General features: G+C 39.8%; 1 protein-coding gene across 2 annotated transcripts in view; it reads left to right on the top strand.

The window, feature by feature from the left end:
• The window catches only part of DOP1A (DOP1 leucine zipper like protein A), a 51,831-nt gene extending 32,654 nt beyond the window's left edge, over nucleotides 1-19,177 (top strand). For both annotated transcript variants that reach the window (XM_075268234.1, XM_075268233.1), the window contains 21 exons: nucleotides 341-441; nucleotides 933-1,189; nucleotides 2,249-4,208; nucleotides 4,915-5,026; nucleotides 5,783-5,965; nucleotides 7,895-8,020; nucleotides 8,586-8,720; nucleotides 9,454-9,509; nucleotides 9,964-10,068; nucleotides 11,113-11,179; nucleotides 11,656-11,800; nucleotides 12,538-12,620; nucleotides 13,229-13,338; nucleotides 15,464-15,613; nucleotides 15,843-15,904; nucleotides 16,074-16,226; nucleotides 16,559-16,695; nucleotides 16,881-16,936; nucleotides 17,922-18,086; nucleotides 18,201-18,330; nucleotides 18,598-19,177. In XM_075268234.1, the coding sequence (XP_075124335.1) occupies nucleotides 341-441; nucleotides 933-1,189; nucleotides 2,249-4,208; nucleotides 4,915-5,026; nucleotides 5,783-5,965; nucleotides 7,895-8,020; nucleotides 8,586-8,720; nucleotides 9,454-9,509; nucleotides 9,964-10,068; nucleotides 11,113-11,179; nucleotides 11,656-11,800; nucleotides 12,538-12,620; nucleotides 13,229-13,338; nucleotides 15,464-15,613; nucleotides 15,843-15,904; nucleotides 16,074-16,226; nucleotides 16,559-16,695; nucleotides 16,881-16,936; nucleotides 17,922-18,086; nucleotides 18,201-18,330; nucleotides 18,598-18,903 (4,599 nt within the window). In that variant the 3' untranslated portion in view covers nucleotides 18,904-19,177. The remainder of the gene's footprint in view (nucleotides 1-340; nucleotides 442-932; nucleotides 1,190-2,248; nucleotides 4,209-4,914; nucleotides 5,027-5,782; nucleotides 5,966-7,894; nucleotides 8,021-8,585; nucleotides 8,721-9,453; nucleotides 9,510-9,963; nucleotides 10,069-11,112; nucleotides 11,180-11,655; nucleotides 11,801-12,537; nucleotides 12,621-13,228; nucleotides 13,339-15,463; nucleotides 15,614-15,842; nucleotides 15,905-16,073; nucleotides 16,227-16,558; nucleotides 16,696-16,880; nucleotides 16,937-17,921; nucleotides 18,087-18,200; nucleotides 18,331-18,597) is intronic.
• The last annotated feature ends 1,990 nt before the right edge of the window (nucleotides 19,178-21,167 follow it).

Genomic DNA, 21,167 nt, shown 5'->3' with positions numbered 1-21,167 from the left:
CAAAAGAATATAGAAGGCCTATAGCTATGCATCCATTAGCGGTTGCTAATGCCACCCATATTGTATACTGACATATAATATCTGTATTATCCAGACCGTACATAGGACGGCATATTCAGATGAAAGGTTCATTTTAACACACAGTACCACAAAGCAGTTTTTTAGGAGCATTTCCTATAACATTTCTTGAAGATGTCATAGTTTAGCAGTAGACTTTACTTTAGGTCTAGTGTTCTTACTGTGTGTTTACTAAACCATTCTTTAGCGTGAGAGGAGCATGTCATACAGACCTCTATTAGAATTTACACATTGGAATGAGTGATTTCTTTATTTTTTGCAGAAGATAAGGATGGAAGCTCATGGTAGATTTGCCGTCCTGTGGCACCTCACCAGGGACCTTCACATCAACAAGTCCTCATCCTATAGCCGGACTTTTGACAGGTTTGTGATTATTATTGAATAAGGCAAGGTGCACAAACATTAAAGAAGTATGTACCAGTTATCACCTCATACCCTTACCTTTTCTTCTGTCTTTTGGGGAAATCTAAATATTTTTATCAAATTAGTTTTTATCTTTATATGCAATAAAACCTAAATGTATTAGAACTATTCGATATAACTGGCTCATTATTGTATTGTATATAAGCATATAGCTAGCTGCAGCTTCCTCCAACATCTCTGGCTTAAACAAAAATGGCTTTTTCTTGTGGCTACAGCCCCTAAATGTAATAGTTGTAACTTGCTGAAGTGGATTTGTATACTTTTATTCTATTTTCAGAATTATTCACATATAACACTAAACACGGGTGTTGTATGACATTTCTAGTTTGTCATACCATTGCGTTATGTCCAGTATAGACTAGTTCTTTCCTCACCAAGTCAGACACCTAAGTGCTTGTGATGCATTATTCATTAAATGTTCTCAATTACAGGTCATTATTTATTATGCTGGACAGTCTGAATAGCCTAGATGGCTGCACATGTTCTGTGGGACAGGCCTGGTTGCATCAAGTTCTCCAGAGACATGATATTGCTAGAGTCCTTGAACCACTCATACTTCTGCTCCTTCATCCTAAAACTCAGCGTGTGTCTGTGCAGCGAGTCCAGGCTGAGAGACACTGGAGTAAGTCAACTCGATATTTGGAGGAAAACAGGAAAGTCTTCAATAAGGCATCTATCAGTACCGATGGTAGGTATAATGTGGTGACATGTATTAAAACTACATTCTATTATACATGCCTGGAGTGCTTATGAGTAATTGTTGATGTTACATTAAAGGGATTGTCCCACGAACAAGACTTCTATCCACAGGATAATAAATACGTTTCTGATCGATGGGGTCAGAAATCTGGAACACCCACCCAAAATCAAGGAAGATGTCACACTTCTATCATCAGAATGGAATGCCAGTTGTGCATGACTGTTTCCACTCTATTGTTCTGGCAAAGATAGCTGAACACTGGACCCAGCCATGTTTGGCAGACTCATAAAGTTGAATGAAACATCAGTGGACATTTCACACAATATAGACGGGCTGACTTTGCCCGCTTGGGGTGTCAAGTTGCCACACAGAAGAAACATACATGGAAAAGCAATGTGAGACACTGAACTGACAAATATTCTAGTGAAAACTTCTTCAATTTGGTGCCACTAGAAAAAAACAAATGTGTTATAACCGTTAAGTGTGGGTTCACACTTGCACTCAATCTCCACTTCTTCTGCCCCAGAAACTGGACAGGCGACTGAAACCAGCAGTCACTTTTCAAACTTTGCAAAGTGAGTGCCCATGAGCGTCTTCTGGTGTCCGCGGCGAAACAGTTTTTTTTTTTTTTTTAACCGGACACAAAGTTAGACATGCAGTACTCTGTGTCCGGTTAAAAAAAAAAAAACGGTTTCACCGCAGAGACCACAAAACGCTCACGAGCAGACACTGAATGCTGGGTTTCCGTCTCCTGTCGGCAGAAGACGGAAACCCACAAAGCGGAGACCGGGCGCAGGTGTGAACCCGCCCTAAGCCCACAAGGAATGCAGTAAACAGCAAGGAAACACAGATGGGGAATAGATCTTATTCGTTGGACATCTTCTTTAAGCCCCAACTGTGAAAATATTGCTCAGGTCATGTCAGTGAAATTTGCAAGTTTTTAACACACCATTGGATGGTATTATTAATGTGACTGTGTACAGTGTTATTTCCTTTGCACAAGTATATTAATAAAGACTTAATATATTTTCTTGTTCACATTTGCAGGGTTTCCCAGCAGACAGTGTTCTGGAACAAGCTCTAAACAGGTTCTCATGGACGAGATGGAGAACTTTAGCCTTACAGTCAACCCTTTAAGTGACAGGCTTTCCCTTCTGAGTACAAGCAGTGAGACCATCCCTATGGGAATATCAGACTTTGAGCTTCCAGATCAGCAGATAGAAATCCTGCAGAGCTCAGATTCTGGTTGTTCTCAGTCTTCAGTTGGAGATGAGGTGGATGCTGAGAGTCTGACTGCCCAAGATACCTGTCCAAACTCTAGAGAGGACTCTGTTGAAGAGATCGTTCAGCAAGTTATCACTGACTTGATCTGCAACGTTCTTAGAACTGTTAATGAGGAACCTGAATGTAATTACTCCGATGCCAATCAGGCGGATACATCTGAGAGAGTAAATACAGGCAGCACTGTAGTCAGTGAGGCTCCTCATACTGAGGAAGACGCACCTCAAGAGCACGAAAATACCCTCTCAGTCAGAGATCCATCTAACTTTCTGTCTGTGTCTGCAGAGGATGGCATTGAAAGCTTGGCAAATGCTATAACCAGAAACCTATCTTCTCCATCAATTATGGCGCAACAGATATCTACGGAATTTAATGCCAACATGATGGGAGGCCAACACAGAAAACGGAGTCACAGTAGCATCCAGTTTAATTTTAAGGGTAAAGGGGCAGAAAAGGACCCAAACTATAAAGAAGCAGGCAGTAAAGCAACCGGAACAAAACCCAAAGTAAAAATGCCCAGAAGGAAAGAAGAAGAAAAGAAAAAAGCCCAAAATGAAAAATTAAAGCAAACAAACGTTTTTTTCAGTGATGGATTAGATTTGGAGAACTGGTACAGTTGCGGAGAAGGAGAAATCTCAGAAATTGAAAGCGATGTGGGATCTCCTGGCATCCGTAAATCCCCCCATTTTAACATCCACCCTCTATACCAGCACGTGCTCTTGTACCTCCAGTTATATGACTCCTCAAGGACTTTATATGCTTTGTCTGCTATAAAAGCCATATTAAAAACCTGCCCCACAGTGTTTGTCAGTGCTATATCCACAACCAGTGTGAACAATGCATACACTCCTCAGTTATCTCTGCTCCAGAATCTTTTAGCAAGACATCGGATTTCTGTGATGGGGAAAGACTTCTATAGCAATATTCCCCTGGACTCTAATCACAATTTCCGAAGTTCAATGTATATAGAGATCCTTATTTCATTATGTTTGTATTTCATGAGAAGCCATTATCCTACACATGTGAAAGTTTCACAGCAAGATCTTATGGGCAACCGCAACATGCAGATGATGAGCATTGAAATCCTGACCCTACTGTTTACAGAGTTGGCAAAGGTCATTGAGAGCTCAGCTAAGGGCTTTGCTAGCTTTATCTCAGATATGTTGTCCAAATGCAAGGTTCAGAAAGTCATTCTCCACTGCCTACTATCTTCAATTTTCAGTGCTCAGAAATGGCACAGTGAGCGCATGGCAGAGAAGAACATAATGGCTATTGAAGAAGGCTTTTCGGAAGACAGTCTTATTAATTTTTCTGAAGATGAATTTGACAATGGTAGCACACTGCAGTCTCAGTTATTAAAAGTTCTTCAAGGTCTTATTGTCCTAGAACATCGTGTCTTGACCGTTCCAGAAGACAATGACGCTGGCTTTGATTTTGTAATGACTGATCTGGATCACATGAACCCTCAGCCATTGACTTCCTTACAGTATATGCACTCCCAGCCAATCACATACCAGGGAATGTTCCTCTGTGCTGTGATCAGGGCTTTACACCAGCACTATACATGTAAAATGCACCCTCAGTGGATTGGACTCATAACATCCACCTTACCTTACATGGGGAAGGTGTTACAGAGAGTAGTGGTTTCAGTTACATTACAGCTCTGCAGAAACCTTGACAATTTAATTCAGCAATACAAGTATGAAACTGGATTATCTGACAACAGGTAAGTGCGCAGGAGTCGCTAGCATCGCACATCTGTTGTTGCTGGAAGCTTTAAATAGGCTCAGTCATTTCAACAAACTTTGCATAATTGCAAAACTGTAGGCATTTGTAAGAAACATATTATATCTTATTAGGGACCAATCACATAGCAGAAACAGAATTTTGAATACAATGGGAGGCAGATTCAGGGTGTAATTTGGCTCTTTTTGAGGCACAATTCCAGAGCAGGAGCTACGAAGATTGGCATAACCTTGATAAATCTCCCTGTGTCTTGAGAAGGACTACAGGTCACATGTCACAGATCTATAGAAGTCTGTGAAGAGGATTTCAAATAGAGAGAGGCTTAGTCTTATTCTACCGTAGTGCTAAATATGAGCTTTCTTCCACATCCAAAGTATTTTATTCATATCAGTACAGGTAATACTTCTCTGTGTGTGTCCTGCATGATTTGGGGTTGTTTGAGTGATTGACAGACCATTATGAAGCAGATTGTCCTCTTCTTACTGTGAGATGGTGGGTGGAGAGTAGCTGTCATGTAAAGAACAGAGACAACTGCAAACTACAGATAGAGCCTGCAAATGGAAAAAGTGCTCAAAATGATTAGAAATAGTATTATTCCTGGTGTATACAGATGACAGCTTCTCCTGAAAAGTCACATGAAATGACAGGTGCATTTTAAGATTTTGACTTTATGCATTGCTTTTCAGGCCACTATGGATGGCATCATTCATCCCACCTGACATGATACTGACTTTATTAGAAGGCATTACAACAATTATTCACTATTGCCTGCTTGATGCCTCTGCTCAGTACCACCAGGTAAAAGGATCATATCTGGGATTTATGTTTTTACTCTGTAAGACCAATCAATTGAGGTGTTAAAGAAGAGACATTTGCAAGGTGTGGGGAAGATTCCATATTAGAGATACCGAAAGAGAGTAGTTTAGCATTAATGGAGCTGCAAAGGAATCGTAGTATTAGAAAGGGAACATGTTGTATCTTTTGTTGTCACATCAGTGGCCACCATTTGTAAGTGTGTACCATATGTAAATGAATCAGCATATAGACCTGACTGGCACCATGTGATCACCTCTCGGCACTCAGGTGCCAAAATGAGTCACCACTAGCCACCAGAAGGCCAGCGGCACCTTAGTTTGCATATGGTACATCTTACAGCAGGTACAGTGACACACCCTGGCTGATTTTAGGAACTACATCTACATTTAGAAGGGTGTGTCTGGTGGCAGACTCCCTTTTAACATCTTAGTACAATTGCAATGGTTTTTTGTGCCAATGGATTTAAGATAAAACCAAATGAAGCTATTTTGTAAATGTTCTTGATGTCTAAAGCTGCCATGTAAACCTGTGAAGACATGATTAAATTCATGACTAAAATGGTGACTGCAGGATCAGAGCATGCTGACACACCAGTTTGTAGTCTGTAACTGTGGATACACATCCAGTAAGTTTTTAGTGAGTCTGCAGCTAAAACTATAAGGTATTGTTTTATATCAGGACTATTGATGCTTCTTGCTGACATTTGTTCCTCTTGACTTCCTACGTCCCATGTTGCAGCTCATGGTCAATGTTGATCAGAAACACTTGCTAGAAGCCCGCAGTGGAATCCTTTCTATTCTCCATTTGATAATGTCTTCGGTCACCCTTCTCTGGAGCGTTCTGCATCAAGCCGACTCTTCTGAGAAGAACTTTGCCGCTGCAGCCGCCTCAGTTACTACAATCAACCTGGGCTCAACAAAGGTAATAGGAAGATGAGTAAGTGTAAAAAGAGCAAATGGGCTTCACATATGTTATACCTAACATTTTATTAATATCATGTCATCCTGGAATTGAATAGATGTACGCTTTCTATAAGTATGTCTGATGATTGGTACAGAACTATATGTCTTATATATGTGTGTACCAATGTCCCTTCACTCTTTATATTGCAAGCTGTTTGTTTCATGGCAGCTGTCCAATGTATTTACAGCCTCGTATAAGTCAATAGGACAAGGCTGTATTTACGTCTTTGAAACAAATGGTGTGCAGTGTAAACCGTGAAGAGATCATGGCACTCGCACCTTAATCTGGAAGATCACTTTAGGCTACTTGCACGTGTTGCGGATGTGCTGATTGTCATACAGAAAATCCACAGGGTAATTCAGTACTATTTAAGGCAATGGCATTTTCAAAGTCTCATGCATATGGTACAGGTTTTAAAATCTGCAGAATGTCAATTCTTTGTGCAGGTTTTCACTGCTGGTTTCATGTATTTAACTCAGATGAACAACAAAATTTGCAACAGGTTCCAGGCAAAATCTGCGGTAAAAGTCTAAAAAATCTAGCCAGACTTGTTCTTTGCTTTAGAGGCAAGCATGGTTTAAGAAATATTTCTTTTTTTAGGACGCCCCATTTGTATAATTCACGAGAAGAGAAATTAGAAATAAGTTTTCAGCTAGTTTATTTTACTTAGGGTTTGTTCACACGGAGTAAACGCGGCACGCAATGTGCCACGTGTACGGAACGTTTGCACCGCGATTTTGACGGTGCATGTTTGCGGTCCCGTACACACGGCACATTGCGTGCCGCGTTTACTCCGTGTGAACGAGCCCTTAGACATAGTTCACATCTGTGCTGTGTGTCCATCCAGTGTAGATCATCAGACTAATGCAACCCGGACTTTATTTCATCTAGTGATTTCCATTTGAAAAGACGGACTGTGTTATAGTCTATGGATGAAAAGGTGGTCTTGCAGCACTTAATTATTTAGTAATTCCAGTCTAAAAAGACATATCCCATGCTAGTTAGTGGGGTTATTCGTGCTTTATTCGTGATTTATATATGGGTCTGGTTTTCTGCTTATACAACGGACTTCCTGGCACAGATTTGAACGTAATGCTACTAGGTTATGTGCTGATTAAGAGGTTTTTTTGCATTCACTGTGGGGAAAAAATTCAAAAGTGGGGGGTTTATTTTGCAGTGTCAGGAGCAAAAACTAAACTCCTCAAATATATATGAGTAGAGTATGTTCTGTGCAGAAGCGAAGCAGCATGGGATACTAGGTAATATTATAAAGTCAGCAGAATTATTAAATCAATCCTGGATGAAAATAGCTTATGAAATATTAAATTAAGTACGATAATTCAAGTTCAGTAAAAGTTATTTAAATCCAGTATTTATAAAAAATAAAAAAACTTAACATGCAAACTATCACAATGATATTCCAAGGCTAACCTGTACTGTACATATGACATGTTTTTGCTACTTTGAGTAACAGAGACTTATTATATGTCCAATTACGGTAGCTATATAATGTTAGCATATTTTCTAACAACTTACAGGACCATGAACGTGTGTACCTACTGTATACTCTCTGTTCTTCTGGTCCGTCACAAGACCAGAAGAACGGAAAAATGAACCATCAAATGAAGGGCAACTATAATTGTGTCTATCAGGTTTCTGTTTTTTCTACTATAAAAACTGGATGAATAAGTCGAGCTTGCAGGACTTTTTCATTTGGGATTCCTGCCAGACACTGCGACAGACACCCTGAGCGTAAACTTTGCAGATGTGAGAGTAGCCCTCCGGATTATATACACATCTCTTATTGTTCCCAGTATATGTTTTAGTGGGGGGTTTTTTGTTTAATTGGAACATTTGTCAAATTTGTATGTTGATTTGGATCCACAGAACTTAAGACAGCAGATTCTGGAGCTACTAGGACCTATTTCCATGAATCATGGGGTTCATTTTATGGCCGCCATTGCTTTTGTATGGAATGAGAGAAGACAAAACAAAAACTCTGCACGCACGAAGGTAACATTTTATTTAGGTAACACATTTTATTTAACGTTTGTCTGAAATCCAAGAACATGAGATCAACATGATCTGCTAATTCAGAGCACAGTGTAATAATTTTAATAACTTAATAAATTTAATTTGAGTACTTTGTTCTGTTATGCCTAGTGCTTAAAACAGCAGCATAAGCTAATATTTATTATGCCGCTGCATTAAGCACCAAACAATGGTGGAGATGTTTTGTTTTTTTTAATGTAGAGTGTGAGCCCCATATGGGGATCACAATGTACATCTATTTTTCTCCTATCAATGTGTCATTGTAGAATGGGAGGAAATCCATGCAAACACGGGGAGAACATACAAACTCCTTGCAGATGTTGCTCCAGGTGGGATTCGAACCCAGGACTCCAGTGCTGCAAGGCTGCAGTGCTAACCACTGAGCCACCGTGTTGTCCCCAATGGTGGAGATTTAAAAAAAAAAAAAATATTAGTGCAAAGTAAAAGTTGAGATGACCATTTCATTCTTAACCAATGAGTAGTTGTTTTGCACTTATACACCTGTCATTATTTCATGTGTGCTTAGGTTATTCCATTGGCAAGTGAAGAGCAGCTGCTTCTTGTAGAATTGGTTCGTTCAATCAGTGTGATGAGGACGGAGACTGTCATTCAGACAGTGAAGGAAGTGTTAAAGCAGCCTCCTGCCATAGCTAAAGATAAGGTATTTTTTTTAATGTAATACTTTTATAATATTATATCCGATAATTTTTTTCATTATCAAGTGGCTTGTCCTGAAATACAGATATAACTGTCATTTAGTTTAAGACCTAAATATGCTGGGGGCCGTAACAGACTATTGTTATATTCACTTATCCGTGGATTATGGATACATTGTCTGGACTCATCATTTTCAGCCATAGCAGCACACAGTTCCACAATATGCCTTAGGCTCAGTTCACATCTGCGTTTGGGGTTTCTGTTTACATGCAATAATTTGTGTTGTTTGATCATTTTAATACATGAATAGTAATGCAGATCTTGGTCAACCACAAACAAAACTAGAAAGCAAAAATTTTAATAACTAGGTAAATTTTATGAGATTTTGTTAAATCCCACATTGAATCCCCACCAATCCAGTGGTTCTCATTGGTTCTGCACTAATTACATTGCATTTACTGTTCTTATGACTGCTGCAGTCAGTCACTGACCTTAGCTGGCATGCTTGTATGTACAGAACATGACTGCTAAGGACAATGATTGGTTGCTCCATTCATGCAAACAATAAACATATGTTGAAGCCTGGATGGTGTGTAGAATGGACACCCTGCGGTTAGCTCAAAAAAAAGTCTGATCACATTAAAACTTGATTTAAACACAAGGGAATTTTCTGAAGACACATTTGAATGATATAGCATTTACAAAGTGCGACGCTAATCTATTGCTTCTCTTTTTAGAAACACCTTTCCCTTGAGGTCTGCATGTTACAGTTCTTTTATGCTTATGTACAGAGGTAAGATGAACATTTTGCATGTGACATAGCATGCAACCCCCTAGCATTTAAGTAACTGTTATCTACATGTGCTTAGTTATTTCATGATTGTGATCTGTGTGCCAACAAAGGGGACTAAAGGTGGAAACAGATCTTTATTACAACTAACTCACTGTGTATTTATATAACTGTCTGTCTCTATGATTTGTAACATTGCAGTCTCTAAGACAGGGGTGCCTACCTAACCTTTTTTGTTCAGCGTGTCGATTTTAAATTAAAAAATTAGATGCGGTCCTCGGAGTGCCGGTCAATAATTGTAAAACTAAATACTAAAGTCATGTAGCACAAACTGTAACATAGGAGTGCTGTCATACTGTGCTCCCAGCCACATGTGTATACCACTATATGCCATCTTGTAATACTTTAGTTGCTTATGTAAAGTATATGAATAACCATCTCAGTGTATTTCTTGCAGGATTCCTGTGTCTAATATCGTAGATAGCTGGGCCTCTTTCCTTGCTCTCCTCAAAGAGTCCATTCAGCTTAACCTTCCAGCTCCGGGTCAATTCCTGATACTTGGGTAATACATTTATTAGTATATGGGCACTTCTGTCATTCTGTGCTGGTATAAATACTAGTACCAATATGAAAAAGCTTTTCTTTGGATGATTATTTTTTAGATGCCAGATCTTTGATTCTTCCGCATAATTAGATTCTACACCTTTTGTTTTTTGTTTTTTTTGTTTTCTAACAGCTTAAAGGGGTTGTCTAGCAGGAAAGCATTTTTGATACAAGCCCAAAAGGAATTTTAAAAAAGTATAAAAAAATGAATAGCAGCCTCACCATTTCCTCTCTACCAGTTTTAATAAGATATCTGCAGGTCCAGGGGCGTATCTAAGGTCCACGAGCCCCGATATGCAAAAGCTCAGCATGGGCCGCCCTGAGCAACTTCTTATCACAACTGTTAGCCGCTTTAATTTGTACATTTTAGAAACATCTACATTTACCTTTTGCATCTATATGAAGACTCAACATCTGTTTCTCATAAATTATCTTCCCCATCTCACTTCAATGCAACATAGGGCATGGATGATAAATATATGATGCACAGGCTCCCAGCCATCAAAGGAAATCTGAAGATGGCTGGGAAAGATGAAGATGAAAAAAATTTTTCAGCCTTCATGTGATCTGGGTGACTGCAGACTCCGCTTGCAACAACTGCACCACCTATAGTTATGCTTATGGGCCCCCAAAGGCTCCTGGGCATGGGTGTGACTGCACCCCTCAAGTTACTACTTCCTTAGTCCATATCGAGCCATAGGAGATGTCTGCTCAGCCAATCACTGGCTTGTTTTTTTTATTCATTCTAAGCCCATTTGAAAAAAAAAAAAAAAAAACTCTGCCAGACAACCCTTCAAAACAAAACATATGTATGTGAATTCTGTAGAGTCTACAGCTTTATTTCCCATCGTAACTGAGCTTTTAGATCTTTGCTCTGGTTCTAGAGTATTTTCTGCTGCTGGTTTTTGTAGTCATGTCTGACATTAGACTTTCCAATGGTTATAGGAATTGCAGTTTTCCACTAGTACCAGTGACCTATTTGTTTTTTTATTTGTTTTTTTAGGGTTTTGAATGAGTTTATTCTGAAAAACCCTACACTAGATAACAAGAAAGATCAAAGGGACCTTCAAGTAAGTGAACAGTGGTTTGTAACTATCTGAATATCCCAATGTTTAGCTACTTTATCGTTGTCTCCTATTAAAGTACCTAATTAGTTGAATGGCGGCAGATTTCATTGGATATTCTGAAGAGTATAGCTCATAAAATGGCTATTATAGATCAGAGCTGCATTCACAATTAGGCTGGTCTTATTGGAAATGGTCAAGCCCATATTAGACAGTTTTCGAATTAAGACCCTATTATGTGAAGCATTTATCGTGTACTACTATTCTTAGGACCGACCAGTGTAAATGGCTGATGCTAACAAATAGAAATTGATGTATTTATTTTTGATAAGCGCTCATCCCTATCTTTTGTGGTTCTGAGTACCGTACATTAGGTTACTTTGTGTATAGAGATAGCATTTATTACAAATAGCAACATTACTTTTGTTTTTACTTCTGCAATAGATCAACCTCTCATGATGCTCTTTCTGCTTTTCCTTTAGGATGTTACTCATAAAATTGTAGATGCCATTGGTGCAATTGCAGGATCATCTTTAGAGCAAACAACCTGGTTACGAAGAAATCTGGAAGTGAAACCTTCACCTAAGATAACTGTAGATGGACCCACACTAGAATCTGATGTAGAAGGTACTGTTTCATTCATGAGTGCTGGATCCTTTTCTTTTCCAGACACTATTTTATTTAGCTAAATTTGGTCATAGCTGTAACAAACTAAAAACATCAAACCCAACAAAGAGAAGAAATAATGTGCGGACCACATACATAAAAGTTTCCACAAGAACTTGATAGATCACTGACACATGTGCACTGTCATATGTGCAGATTTTTGCAAAAGGAAATGTGCGCCCCTAGCTAAGGGATTATGCCATGAAAATTATTTGTTCTCCTATAGGATCTCTTAGAAACCAAATAATCACCAGAACAAAAATATTTTACCCCTGTTCAGAATGTAACGGTAGACACAGAAGGCACACCGTTGCTCCGCTCAGTACAATGGGAGCACAGGAGGTAGTAACTATGATCAATAAACAGGACCAATCCAAACACCTATTATATGAGTGTGGAGAGAAAAACATGTAAAAAAATAAACAAATGTGACAAGACTATGGTTGGTAAGCGTGGCTTTGTTTATCCTGTCCACACTCATATAATAGGTGTTTGGATTGGTACTGTTTATTGATCTCTGCACGTTTTATACGGTTAAGATCTTCAGCTACGTATAACCTTGGTTTTTTTGCTTGACTTTGGTGCACACTTGTAACCAAGTATATCTTTGTTGCAAGAGGCACTAGGTGCCATGCGGTGCTTCTGTTTTGTGTTTTTTTTCGTAATCTTCTTACTATGTTCCTTCTTCTCTTCTGTAGACATTATGCTGTCTCCAGCTTTAGAAATCTCACATATCACCCCTTCGGTGTACAGTGTACATGCTCTCACCTTACTAGCTGAGGTAAGAAAAGCTTGGACAGCATTAAAGGGAGCCTGTCCGCAGGAAAAACAGTATCAAACTAATCACTACCTTGTATTGCTACTTCTACACTTTCCAAAGATGCCTTCTAACGCTGGGTTCACACCTGCGTCTGGGGTCTCCGTTCTATGGTTTCCGTCTTCTGCATGGCAGAAGACGGAAACCATAGACCGGGTCCAGCCGTGCGCGGCGGTGAGCGTTTTGCGCTCTCCGCCGCGAAACCGGATTTTTTAATCCGGACACAGAGTACTGCATGTCCGACTCTGTGTCCGGATTATAAAACCCGGTTTCGCGGCGGAGAGCGCAAAACGCTCACTGCCGCGCACGGCCGGACAGCTTTCTCACCCATTCAAATGAATGGGTGAGAAAGTCTCCTGCAGGTTTCCGTCTCCTGCCTGTGTTTTAGGCAGGAAACGGAAACCTAAGTACGGAGACCGGGCCGCAGATGTGAACGAGCCCTTATTCTGCATTGCAGCTCCTTTTTCATGAATATCCACTTTTTATTCTTATGCAAATTAACTGAAAAGGGCTTTAGAGGCATTTCTTATCTTGCTAATGTGGGATTATATATTGGTCTTGTATTTTGTCAGGTTCTCGCTCATTTGCTGGATATGGTGTTCTACAGTGATGAAAAGGAGAAGGTGATCCCATTACTTGTCAATATAATGCATTATGTAGTGCCCTATTTACGTAACCACAGGTAAAGTTACTACTCAGTTTGCATTGATTATTGTGACATTTATTATACAATATCGTACTCAGATTGTTGCCCTTTTTTATTGTACATCAGCCAAACAAATCCCAAAAAGACAGTCTTAAAGAGGACCTAGGACTTGGACTTAAGTTATAGGTATACATCAGGATCATTTCACAAAGTGTGTGCTGAATGTATAGCACAACCAGAGGTTGCAGTAACATATGTAAAAGTAGTTTTACAAAACATTTGAAACGCGTCTCCTGCGCCTCCCACTTCAGTGTCCGGGTATCCAAACCTTTCTTCTATTTCTTCTATTAGTGCATTGCCAAAGGTAGATTGCAGCTCCAGGCCAATATTCCAGGTCCAATATGAGGCGTGTAGACCATGGGATGCTGTTACTCTCTTAGTGACCTTCATTGAGTACTGTATCATTTAACCATTGGTGAGGATCAGGTGAACGAATGCTGCCAGCCACATATTTATTGATATTGACATACTGATATTGGATACTTCAGTAACAGAAGAGGATAAGCAGCTTTAAACCTGCCCTAAAATCTCATCTGTTTAGGCAGGCTTATTACATGATGTGATCACATTGTTCTACACCTCCGCACACTTAGTTAATGTTTCTTATCATAAGCTATTCTTCCTACTCCATTCCTCAGAACCTGACCACTTCATCTAAAAGTAACCCTTTTCTTCCTGCACAGTATCTGTATATTTTTAGATACCATCTGGTGACAGGCTCATAAAGCTTCAGTTATATGACCTTATTTATTAAAATACCGCTGGACCATTGTACCATGCAAGCCCACTGACCTCTTATGTCTCCAATTCTGTCTATACCTGATCTTTATAGAGTAAAGTATGCCCACCTCCTCTCTAGCAAGCAGGTCTTTTCTATCCACGTTTTTTGGGTGGAAACCTAGCAGACCACATTACAATCTAAGGTTTTGGCAGGTAACGGCTTTTAAAGTAGATTGGGTTTCTGTTTTTCTGGTCCCCAAACTGCTGTATATATGAAATATGATGTTGTAGTTTTATATATGGTATACTGTGCAGTCTCAAAAAAGTTAGATTTTGGTAGTTTTCTATATGCAGTATAGATTTTTAACATATTAGTGACTGTACATACATATTAAGGGCTGGTTCACATCTACGTTCAGTATTCCGTTTGGGGAGTCCGCTTGGGGTAACCTATACGCATTAAAAAGAAGTTTAGCTAAGAAACCACACAGACGCCATAGACTATAATGGGGTCCCGTGTGTTTCGCTCAGTGTCTGTACGAATCACGTGGAGACATGTTTCGTGCGGAAACCACACAAACCTCATTATAGTCTATCGCAAAGATAAAAAATGACAAAACACCGAGCAAACCGTAGTGTAGTAATTCTTGGATTATAGTGTATTTCTAGTTAAGCAAAGGAGCTCACCTTGGAGGGTTGTGGATCTGAGCCACAACACTGTTTGCAAATGTTAAACCACAAAATGCTTCTCCTAGGTCGAGGCAGCAATGTTCCTAACACCTTATAGGTGTAAATGATAGGGGTGGAGGACCAACAACTCAGATTCGGTGAGAATCCCGGAGTAAGGAACTGCGCTCTCTTGTTTGGTAATTAGCAGATTCGATTTATTTCAAAAAACTCTCATACAACGCGTTTCGGGTGCTATACTGCGCCCTTCTTCAGGTGTATTGGTTTCTTCTGCTGCTGGGCTGATACCTTCAAGGTATCAGCCCAGCAGCATAGAAGAAGGGCGCAGTATAGCACCCGAAACGCGTTGTGTGAGAGTTTTTTTAAATAAATCGAATCTGCTAATTACCAAACAAGAGAGCGCAGTTCCTTACTCCGGGATTCTCACCGAATCTGAGTTGTTGGTCCTCCACCCCTATCATTATAGTCTATGGGATCTGTGTCGTTTCTTAGCTCACCTCTTTTTAATGCTTACAGGTTTCTTTTTGGGGGGTCCCCAAGTGGACTCCCTGAATGGAAATCCGAATGAAGATGTGAACCGGGGATGACAGCTAGAAAGTGCTGTTTTTGAACACAATGCAAAACAAACTTATTGCAGTCTGGCCCTTTTAATAGAAAAATGCTACAATATAAGTTGTTGTCTTTTCCCTTGCAGTGCCCATAATGCTCCCAGTTATCGAGCTTGTGTGCAGCTGCTGAGCAGCCTCAGTGGTTACCAGTACACCAGACGCACATGGAAGAAGGAAGCGTTTGATCTCTTCATGGATCACAACTTCTTTCAGATGGATGGCTCCTGTGTTAGTCAGTAAGGCCCTTCTCTCCTCCTGACAATGATTTTGTCACACTCATTCAATGACTGTGTAGTATACGCTGTATATATCAGAAATGTGTTATATGGATAAATATGATCCTTATACTGATATCAATATTACATGTAACCCCGTGTTCAGAATAACCCAGCAAGCTAACTCCGATATATGTAGTCAATGACACTCCACCTCTGATGATACTCTTTCATTTACCTTGTCATACAGTTGGAGGGCCATCATGGACCATCTGATGACACATGACAAAACCACATTCCGTGATTTAATGAGTGAGTTTCCTGTTTGTTTTTTTGTTTTATCTTAACACTAAAGTGTGTCTACTGTGTCATCTGCATCTTTTACCTGTACATGTAATGCTTGTTTGCATATTCTGTAATACTGTATCTTGTACATGTCCCAGTGTGACGTATTACATGAATGTTTTGCTTGTTTTTTCAGCTCGTGTAGCCGTTGCTCAGAGTAGTTCACTCAGTCTGTTCACTAACCGGGACGCCGAGCTGGAGCAAAGAGCAATGCTGTTGAAGAGGCTGGCCTTTGCCATCTTCAGCAGTGAGATCGATCAATACCAGAAATTCCTACCTGACATCCAAGGTGCGGAAGAAATTATCAAGTGATAAGTGAATCATGATCTTGGCACTTAGTTTTAACTGCTAGGGTTCCTTGGTCTCTCTCCCTTGAATGGTCACAATATAATGTGATGACTAAGAATGCACATAGCCCACTCCATATAAGTCTATTGGAGATATAAAAAAAGCATGCTCAGTCTAGCTGTTGTACCCCACAGATCAAACATTTATCATCTTCTACATGAAACATGAGCACCAGGAACATTGTTTAAAATAAATGACCCAAAAATAACCTTCTTAATTCAAAAAAGATTCAGGCATCTCTCATAGGGTATGATCTTGTGTTGTGTCTCTTAGAAAGACTAGTGGAGAGCTTACGGTTGCCACAAGTGCCCACTCTACATTCCCAGGTATTCCTGTTTTTCCGAGTACTACTTCTAAGAATGTCCCCTCAACACCTCACCTCACTGTGGCCAACAATGATCACTGAACTGGTGAGTACACCGTACTGTTATTGCTTCCACAGCTAATTGATATTCATGTCATTTGTAAATTCTTGGAGACGTTCCATATGTAACCACTCCACGTGCTATCGGTGATACATAGTTTCTCATAGTCAGTTGATACACACATTGGGTAAGATGTCAAATAGTCATTAGATTTCTTTGTGGCTTATCAGGTACAAGTGTTCTTGTTAATGGAGCAGGAGCTTACAGCAGATGAAGATATCACCAGGTAAGTTTTTAATTCTCATAGACTTTTTGTATCCATCCCTCCAGAGATGTCAACATGGGAGAGCCATTCACCGGATGGCACGATTGTAGAATGTGGAAAAAGTGACAGTGATCTTTTTAAGGGTTGTGGAGTTTATAAAGGTGCACAGCTAAAAATATTCTGACCCCATATTAACAGCATTAGGGTGCATGCACACTGAGTAACGCCGGGCGTGTATGAGAGCCGTACACGCCGGCATTACAGCAGACTGCCGAACACTTCCCATTCACTTCAATGGGAGCGCTCGTAACAGCGGCGTTTACGAGCGCTCCCATTGAAGTGAATGGGAAGTGTTCGGCAGCCCTGCTGTAACGCCGGCGTGTACGGCTCTCATACACGCCCGGCGTTACGTAGTGTGCATGCACCCTTAGACCCCAGGATGTTACTGGTTAATTAAAATAAACAATAGTGGTTTAGAATGGTTATGAGTGTTACAATGTTTTTGTGACAGTGATTTTTAAAGGGGTTTACCCAGGATGAAAACCATTAAAAAAAAAAAAAAACTACGGCAAGTCTTACTTAAATGGATGCTAAATATAATAAGGTTATATACTCTATCTAGAAAGTTCTTTACCAGTTGGGGTAATTTCATAAACTTACTGTCTACCACTACCAGACCACAGCTGCATAATGAGCTTCGACTAACAGACTGGTAAGAATATGGAAACATGTTTTTAGTGGAAAAAGTAAAACTTTCTTTAGCTCCACCTTTTGGAAGGTAGCTCCCTATAGATCATTGCTGGGTTATATACTTTAAATTTTTTTTTTTTTGTTACCAACTCTTCACTTAGTGGTTGACTTTCTGAAACTAGAATTCTAGAGTGCAGGGCCTGATAAATTCTCCACAAAATACAAGTAAATCTGCTTGACAGGTTTGAGGTATCCCCCTCATGCATGCATTTACTGATTACCCTTACCCGTAGTATTTTAATCCACATTCTTGCAGGACTTCTGGACCTTCTGTAGCTGGTTTGGAGACAACATACACTGGTGGGAATGGATTCTCCACATCATATAACAGCCAGCGGTGGTTGAACCTCTATCTGTCAGCTTGTAAATTCCTTGACTTAGCCTTGGCATTACCCTCTGATAACCTGCCTCAGTTTCAGATGTAAGTTGTGGGTTTTTTTTGTTCAGTTATCCATTACCATTTTTGCTGCGTGGACATTTAAAATCTGGTTTTGTACAGTGTTTTCTACTGCCATTACTAGAACTGTATTTTTAGGTATCGCTGGGCATTCATCCCAGAAGCATCAGATGATTCGGGATTAGAAGTTCGAAGGCAAGGAACACATCAAAGAGAATTTAAACCATATGTGGTTCGACTAGCAAAACTCTTAAGGAAAAGAGCCAAGGTATTGTCCCTTAATTTTAATATCGAAAATAAGATATTAGCCTCTGGTTCACAATCATAAACTGAAACCATAGCATATTAGTGCATTTAGTCGCTGGTGACTACTGACTGACCCCGTTGTAATGGCTTCTACCATAGTGTGCATTGTCTTGGCCGTGAAAAGAGTACAGTACATAAAGCTGAATCTAATAAAATGTATTCTCTTCAGTAGAAAATCCAGATTAAATTAATTGATTTGTTTAATTGGTTTGTATTTTATTTTATCCAGAAAAATCCAGAAGATGACTGCTCAGGGAGAATATTAGACTGGAACCCTGGACACTTACTGCTTACAATTTCTACCATTCGCAGTATGGAGCAGCTTCTGCCTTTTTTTAATGTACTCAGTCAAGTCTTCAATAGCAAAGTCACAAGCAGATGTGTTGGAGACTCGGGTAGTCCAATCCTACATCAAAATTCTTTTCCCAACAAAGATATTAAACTGGAGAACCAGAAAATGTTCTGCAGCAAAGCAAGACAGAAAATTGAGGAGATGCTTGAGAGAGATTTTCTAGAAGGAGTGCTGAAGAGCTGATGTGCTCCGTGGCTTCATACCACTAAATGCACTGACATTTGGAAGTTGTACAGACTCTTTTTTACTCTGTATGTACTGTAACTATTCTTCTTCTTACTTCTGTTTTGACTCCTTTAATTTAAAGATTTTTTTATTTGTAAATAAAAGTGAGAATTCTGGATGTGAACTAATCATATTAATGTACTGTCCCCCAAATTATGGTGCATAAATTATGTCTAATTATGTTGTTGATTGTTCTAAGAAATATCAGAAATACAGATTTGACAATTTTTCATTTAGGTTTTTTTTTATTTGTAGTCTGTGGTCAGTATGAAATTAAGGCTAGTTTCACACAGGCAGTTTTTTAGGCAAAGCCAGGGTGGTCTCAAAAAGGAGGAGAAGTGTAAAGGAAAGGTTCTGATTTCTTCACTCTTTTGTATCCACCTTTGTGTTTGGCTCACAGAAAAGGGTTATGGCATCAAAAAAATTCTACAAAAATTGTGTGCGCAGTGTAGACTCAGATCAGATTTTAATAGTGATTTAAGTTTAAGGGTAATTTCAAAGGGTCACGTGTAGTCTGGGTAATACAATCTGTGACCACAGCTTTTCCTAAACTGAAACAAACTCACTTCATTATAGTGATCACTGTATGATTCAGTGTGTTCCAGCATCAAACAGTAGGTCATCCATAAGAGATCAAGTATGTCACTTGGGACCACCTAGTACTAAGCTGTTTAATGGGGATCATGCGAGTCACGGTTTCGAGTGCATTCTGTTTCATAACAACTGTGCGCCATGATGTGATTAAACAGCTGATCAGTGGGGGGTCCAGGGTGTTGAACCAACACTGATTTTTTTTTAAAATTATGTTCAAGATCATCAGCAAGCAAACAAGAAACCCTCTTTGAGAGGAAAATCCAGCTTCTGTTCACTTTTTTTTTTATTGAAATTATTTTCTGGAAGCTATAGCTCTGAAAACATGATGCTTTGGCCAAGAAACTCATCAGAATCTATAGCTATAAAGAAATCTGCAAACTGTAGAGCGCCCTGATTATTTCCTGTTCAGAAGTCATGTGTGACCAAATTGAAGTTCAGTGCTAGAAAGGCAGAAATGACTGCTTATTACATATCACACAACACTAAGATGTGCATTCTTGGATTCAGAAACCTATAAGAGACAATAGTGCCTCAGTCCACAAGGCTATAGGTGATGATTGAAGTAGTACCCGATCAGGTTGAGAAATTGGAAACATGGTATGACTATAGTTAATATTCGGCACCATCAGCGCACTTCCTACAATTAACCTTTTACTGAACTGCAGATTAAAGCGTAATTAAACTTATTTCTTCAGAATTCCATAGTTCAGGTGAAGATAAGCTAAGCAATATACTTTATACACTCACCGGCCACTTTATTAGGTACACCATGCTAGTAATGGGTTGGACCCCCCTTTTGCCTTCAGAACTGCCTCAATTCTTCGTTTATTGGTTTGCAACAATGAGGCAGCAACTGTCTTCCTAATTACATCATGGAAGGCAGATTTGCATATTCTTCCCAAACCCTGTCTAAGCCTCTCACCTATACCAGGTTATAGTCCTCTCTACATCGGGCTGATGAGATCCAACCAGATCGAAACAGCTGTCCTCGATTGAGAGACTATACCTGGTATTAATCCCAGCGTCATTGCTAAACAAAGGCCTCTTGGAAGGTCGGGCATGAGGCTAAAGGGAGCAGCCATTATTGGGTTATTTCACTGGAATCCTGTCTTAAGACGGGCTTGCACATTCCAGTGAGCGCCCTCTATTGGTTTGCAACAATGAGGCAGCAAACTGTCTTCCTAATTACATCATGGAAGGCAGATTTGCATATTCTTCCCATAGTTCAATTCTTCGTGGCATAGATTCAACAAGGTGCTGGAAGCATTCCTCAGAGATTTTGGTCCATATTGACATGATGGCATCACACAGTTGCCGCAGATTTGTCGGCTGCACATCCATGATGCGAATCTCCCGTTCCACCACATCCCAAAGATGCTCTATTGGATTGAGATCTGGTGACTGTGGAGGCCATTGGAGTACAGTGAACTCATTGTCATGTTCAAGAAACCAGTCTGAGATGATTCCAGCTTTATGACATGGCGCATTATCCTGCTGAAAGTAGCCATCAGATGTTGGGTACATTGTGGTCATAAAGGGATGGACATGGTCAGCAACAATACTCAGGTAGGCTTTGGCGTTGCAACAATGCTCAATTGGTACCAAGGGGCCCAAAGAGTGCCAAGAAA

The sequence above is a fragment of the Leptodactylus fuscus genome, chromosome 3, assembly GCF_031893055.1.
Source record: "Leptodactylus fuscus isolate aLepFus1 chromosome 3, aLepFus1.hap2, whole genome shotgun sequence".
Classification (NCBI taxonomy): Eukaryota; Metazoa; Chordata; class Amphibia; order Anura; family Leptodactylidae; genus Leptodactylus; species Leptodactylus fuscus.
Note: the sequence above shows the minus strand (reverse complement) of the source record. Positions and strands in the feature narration are given on the sequence as shown.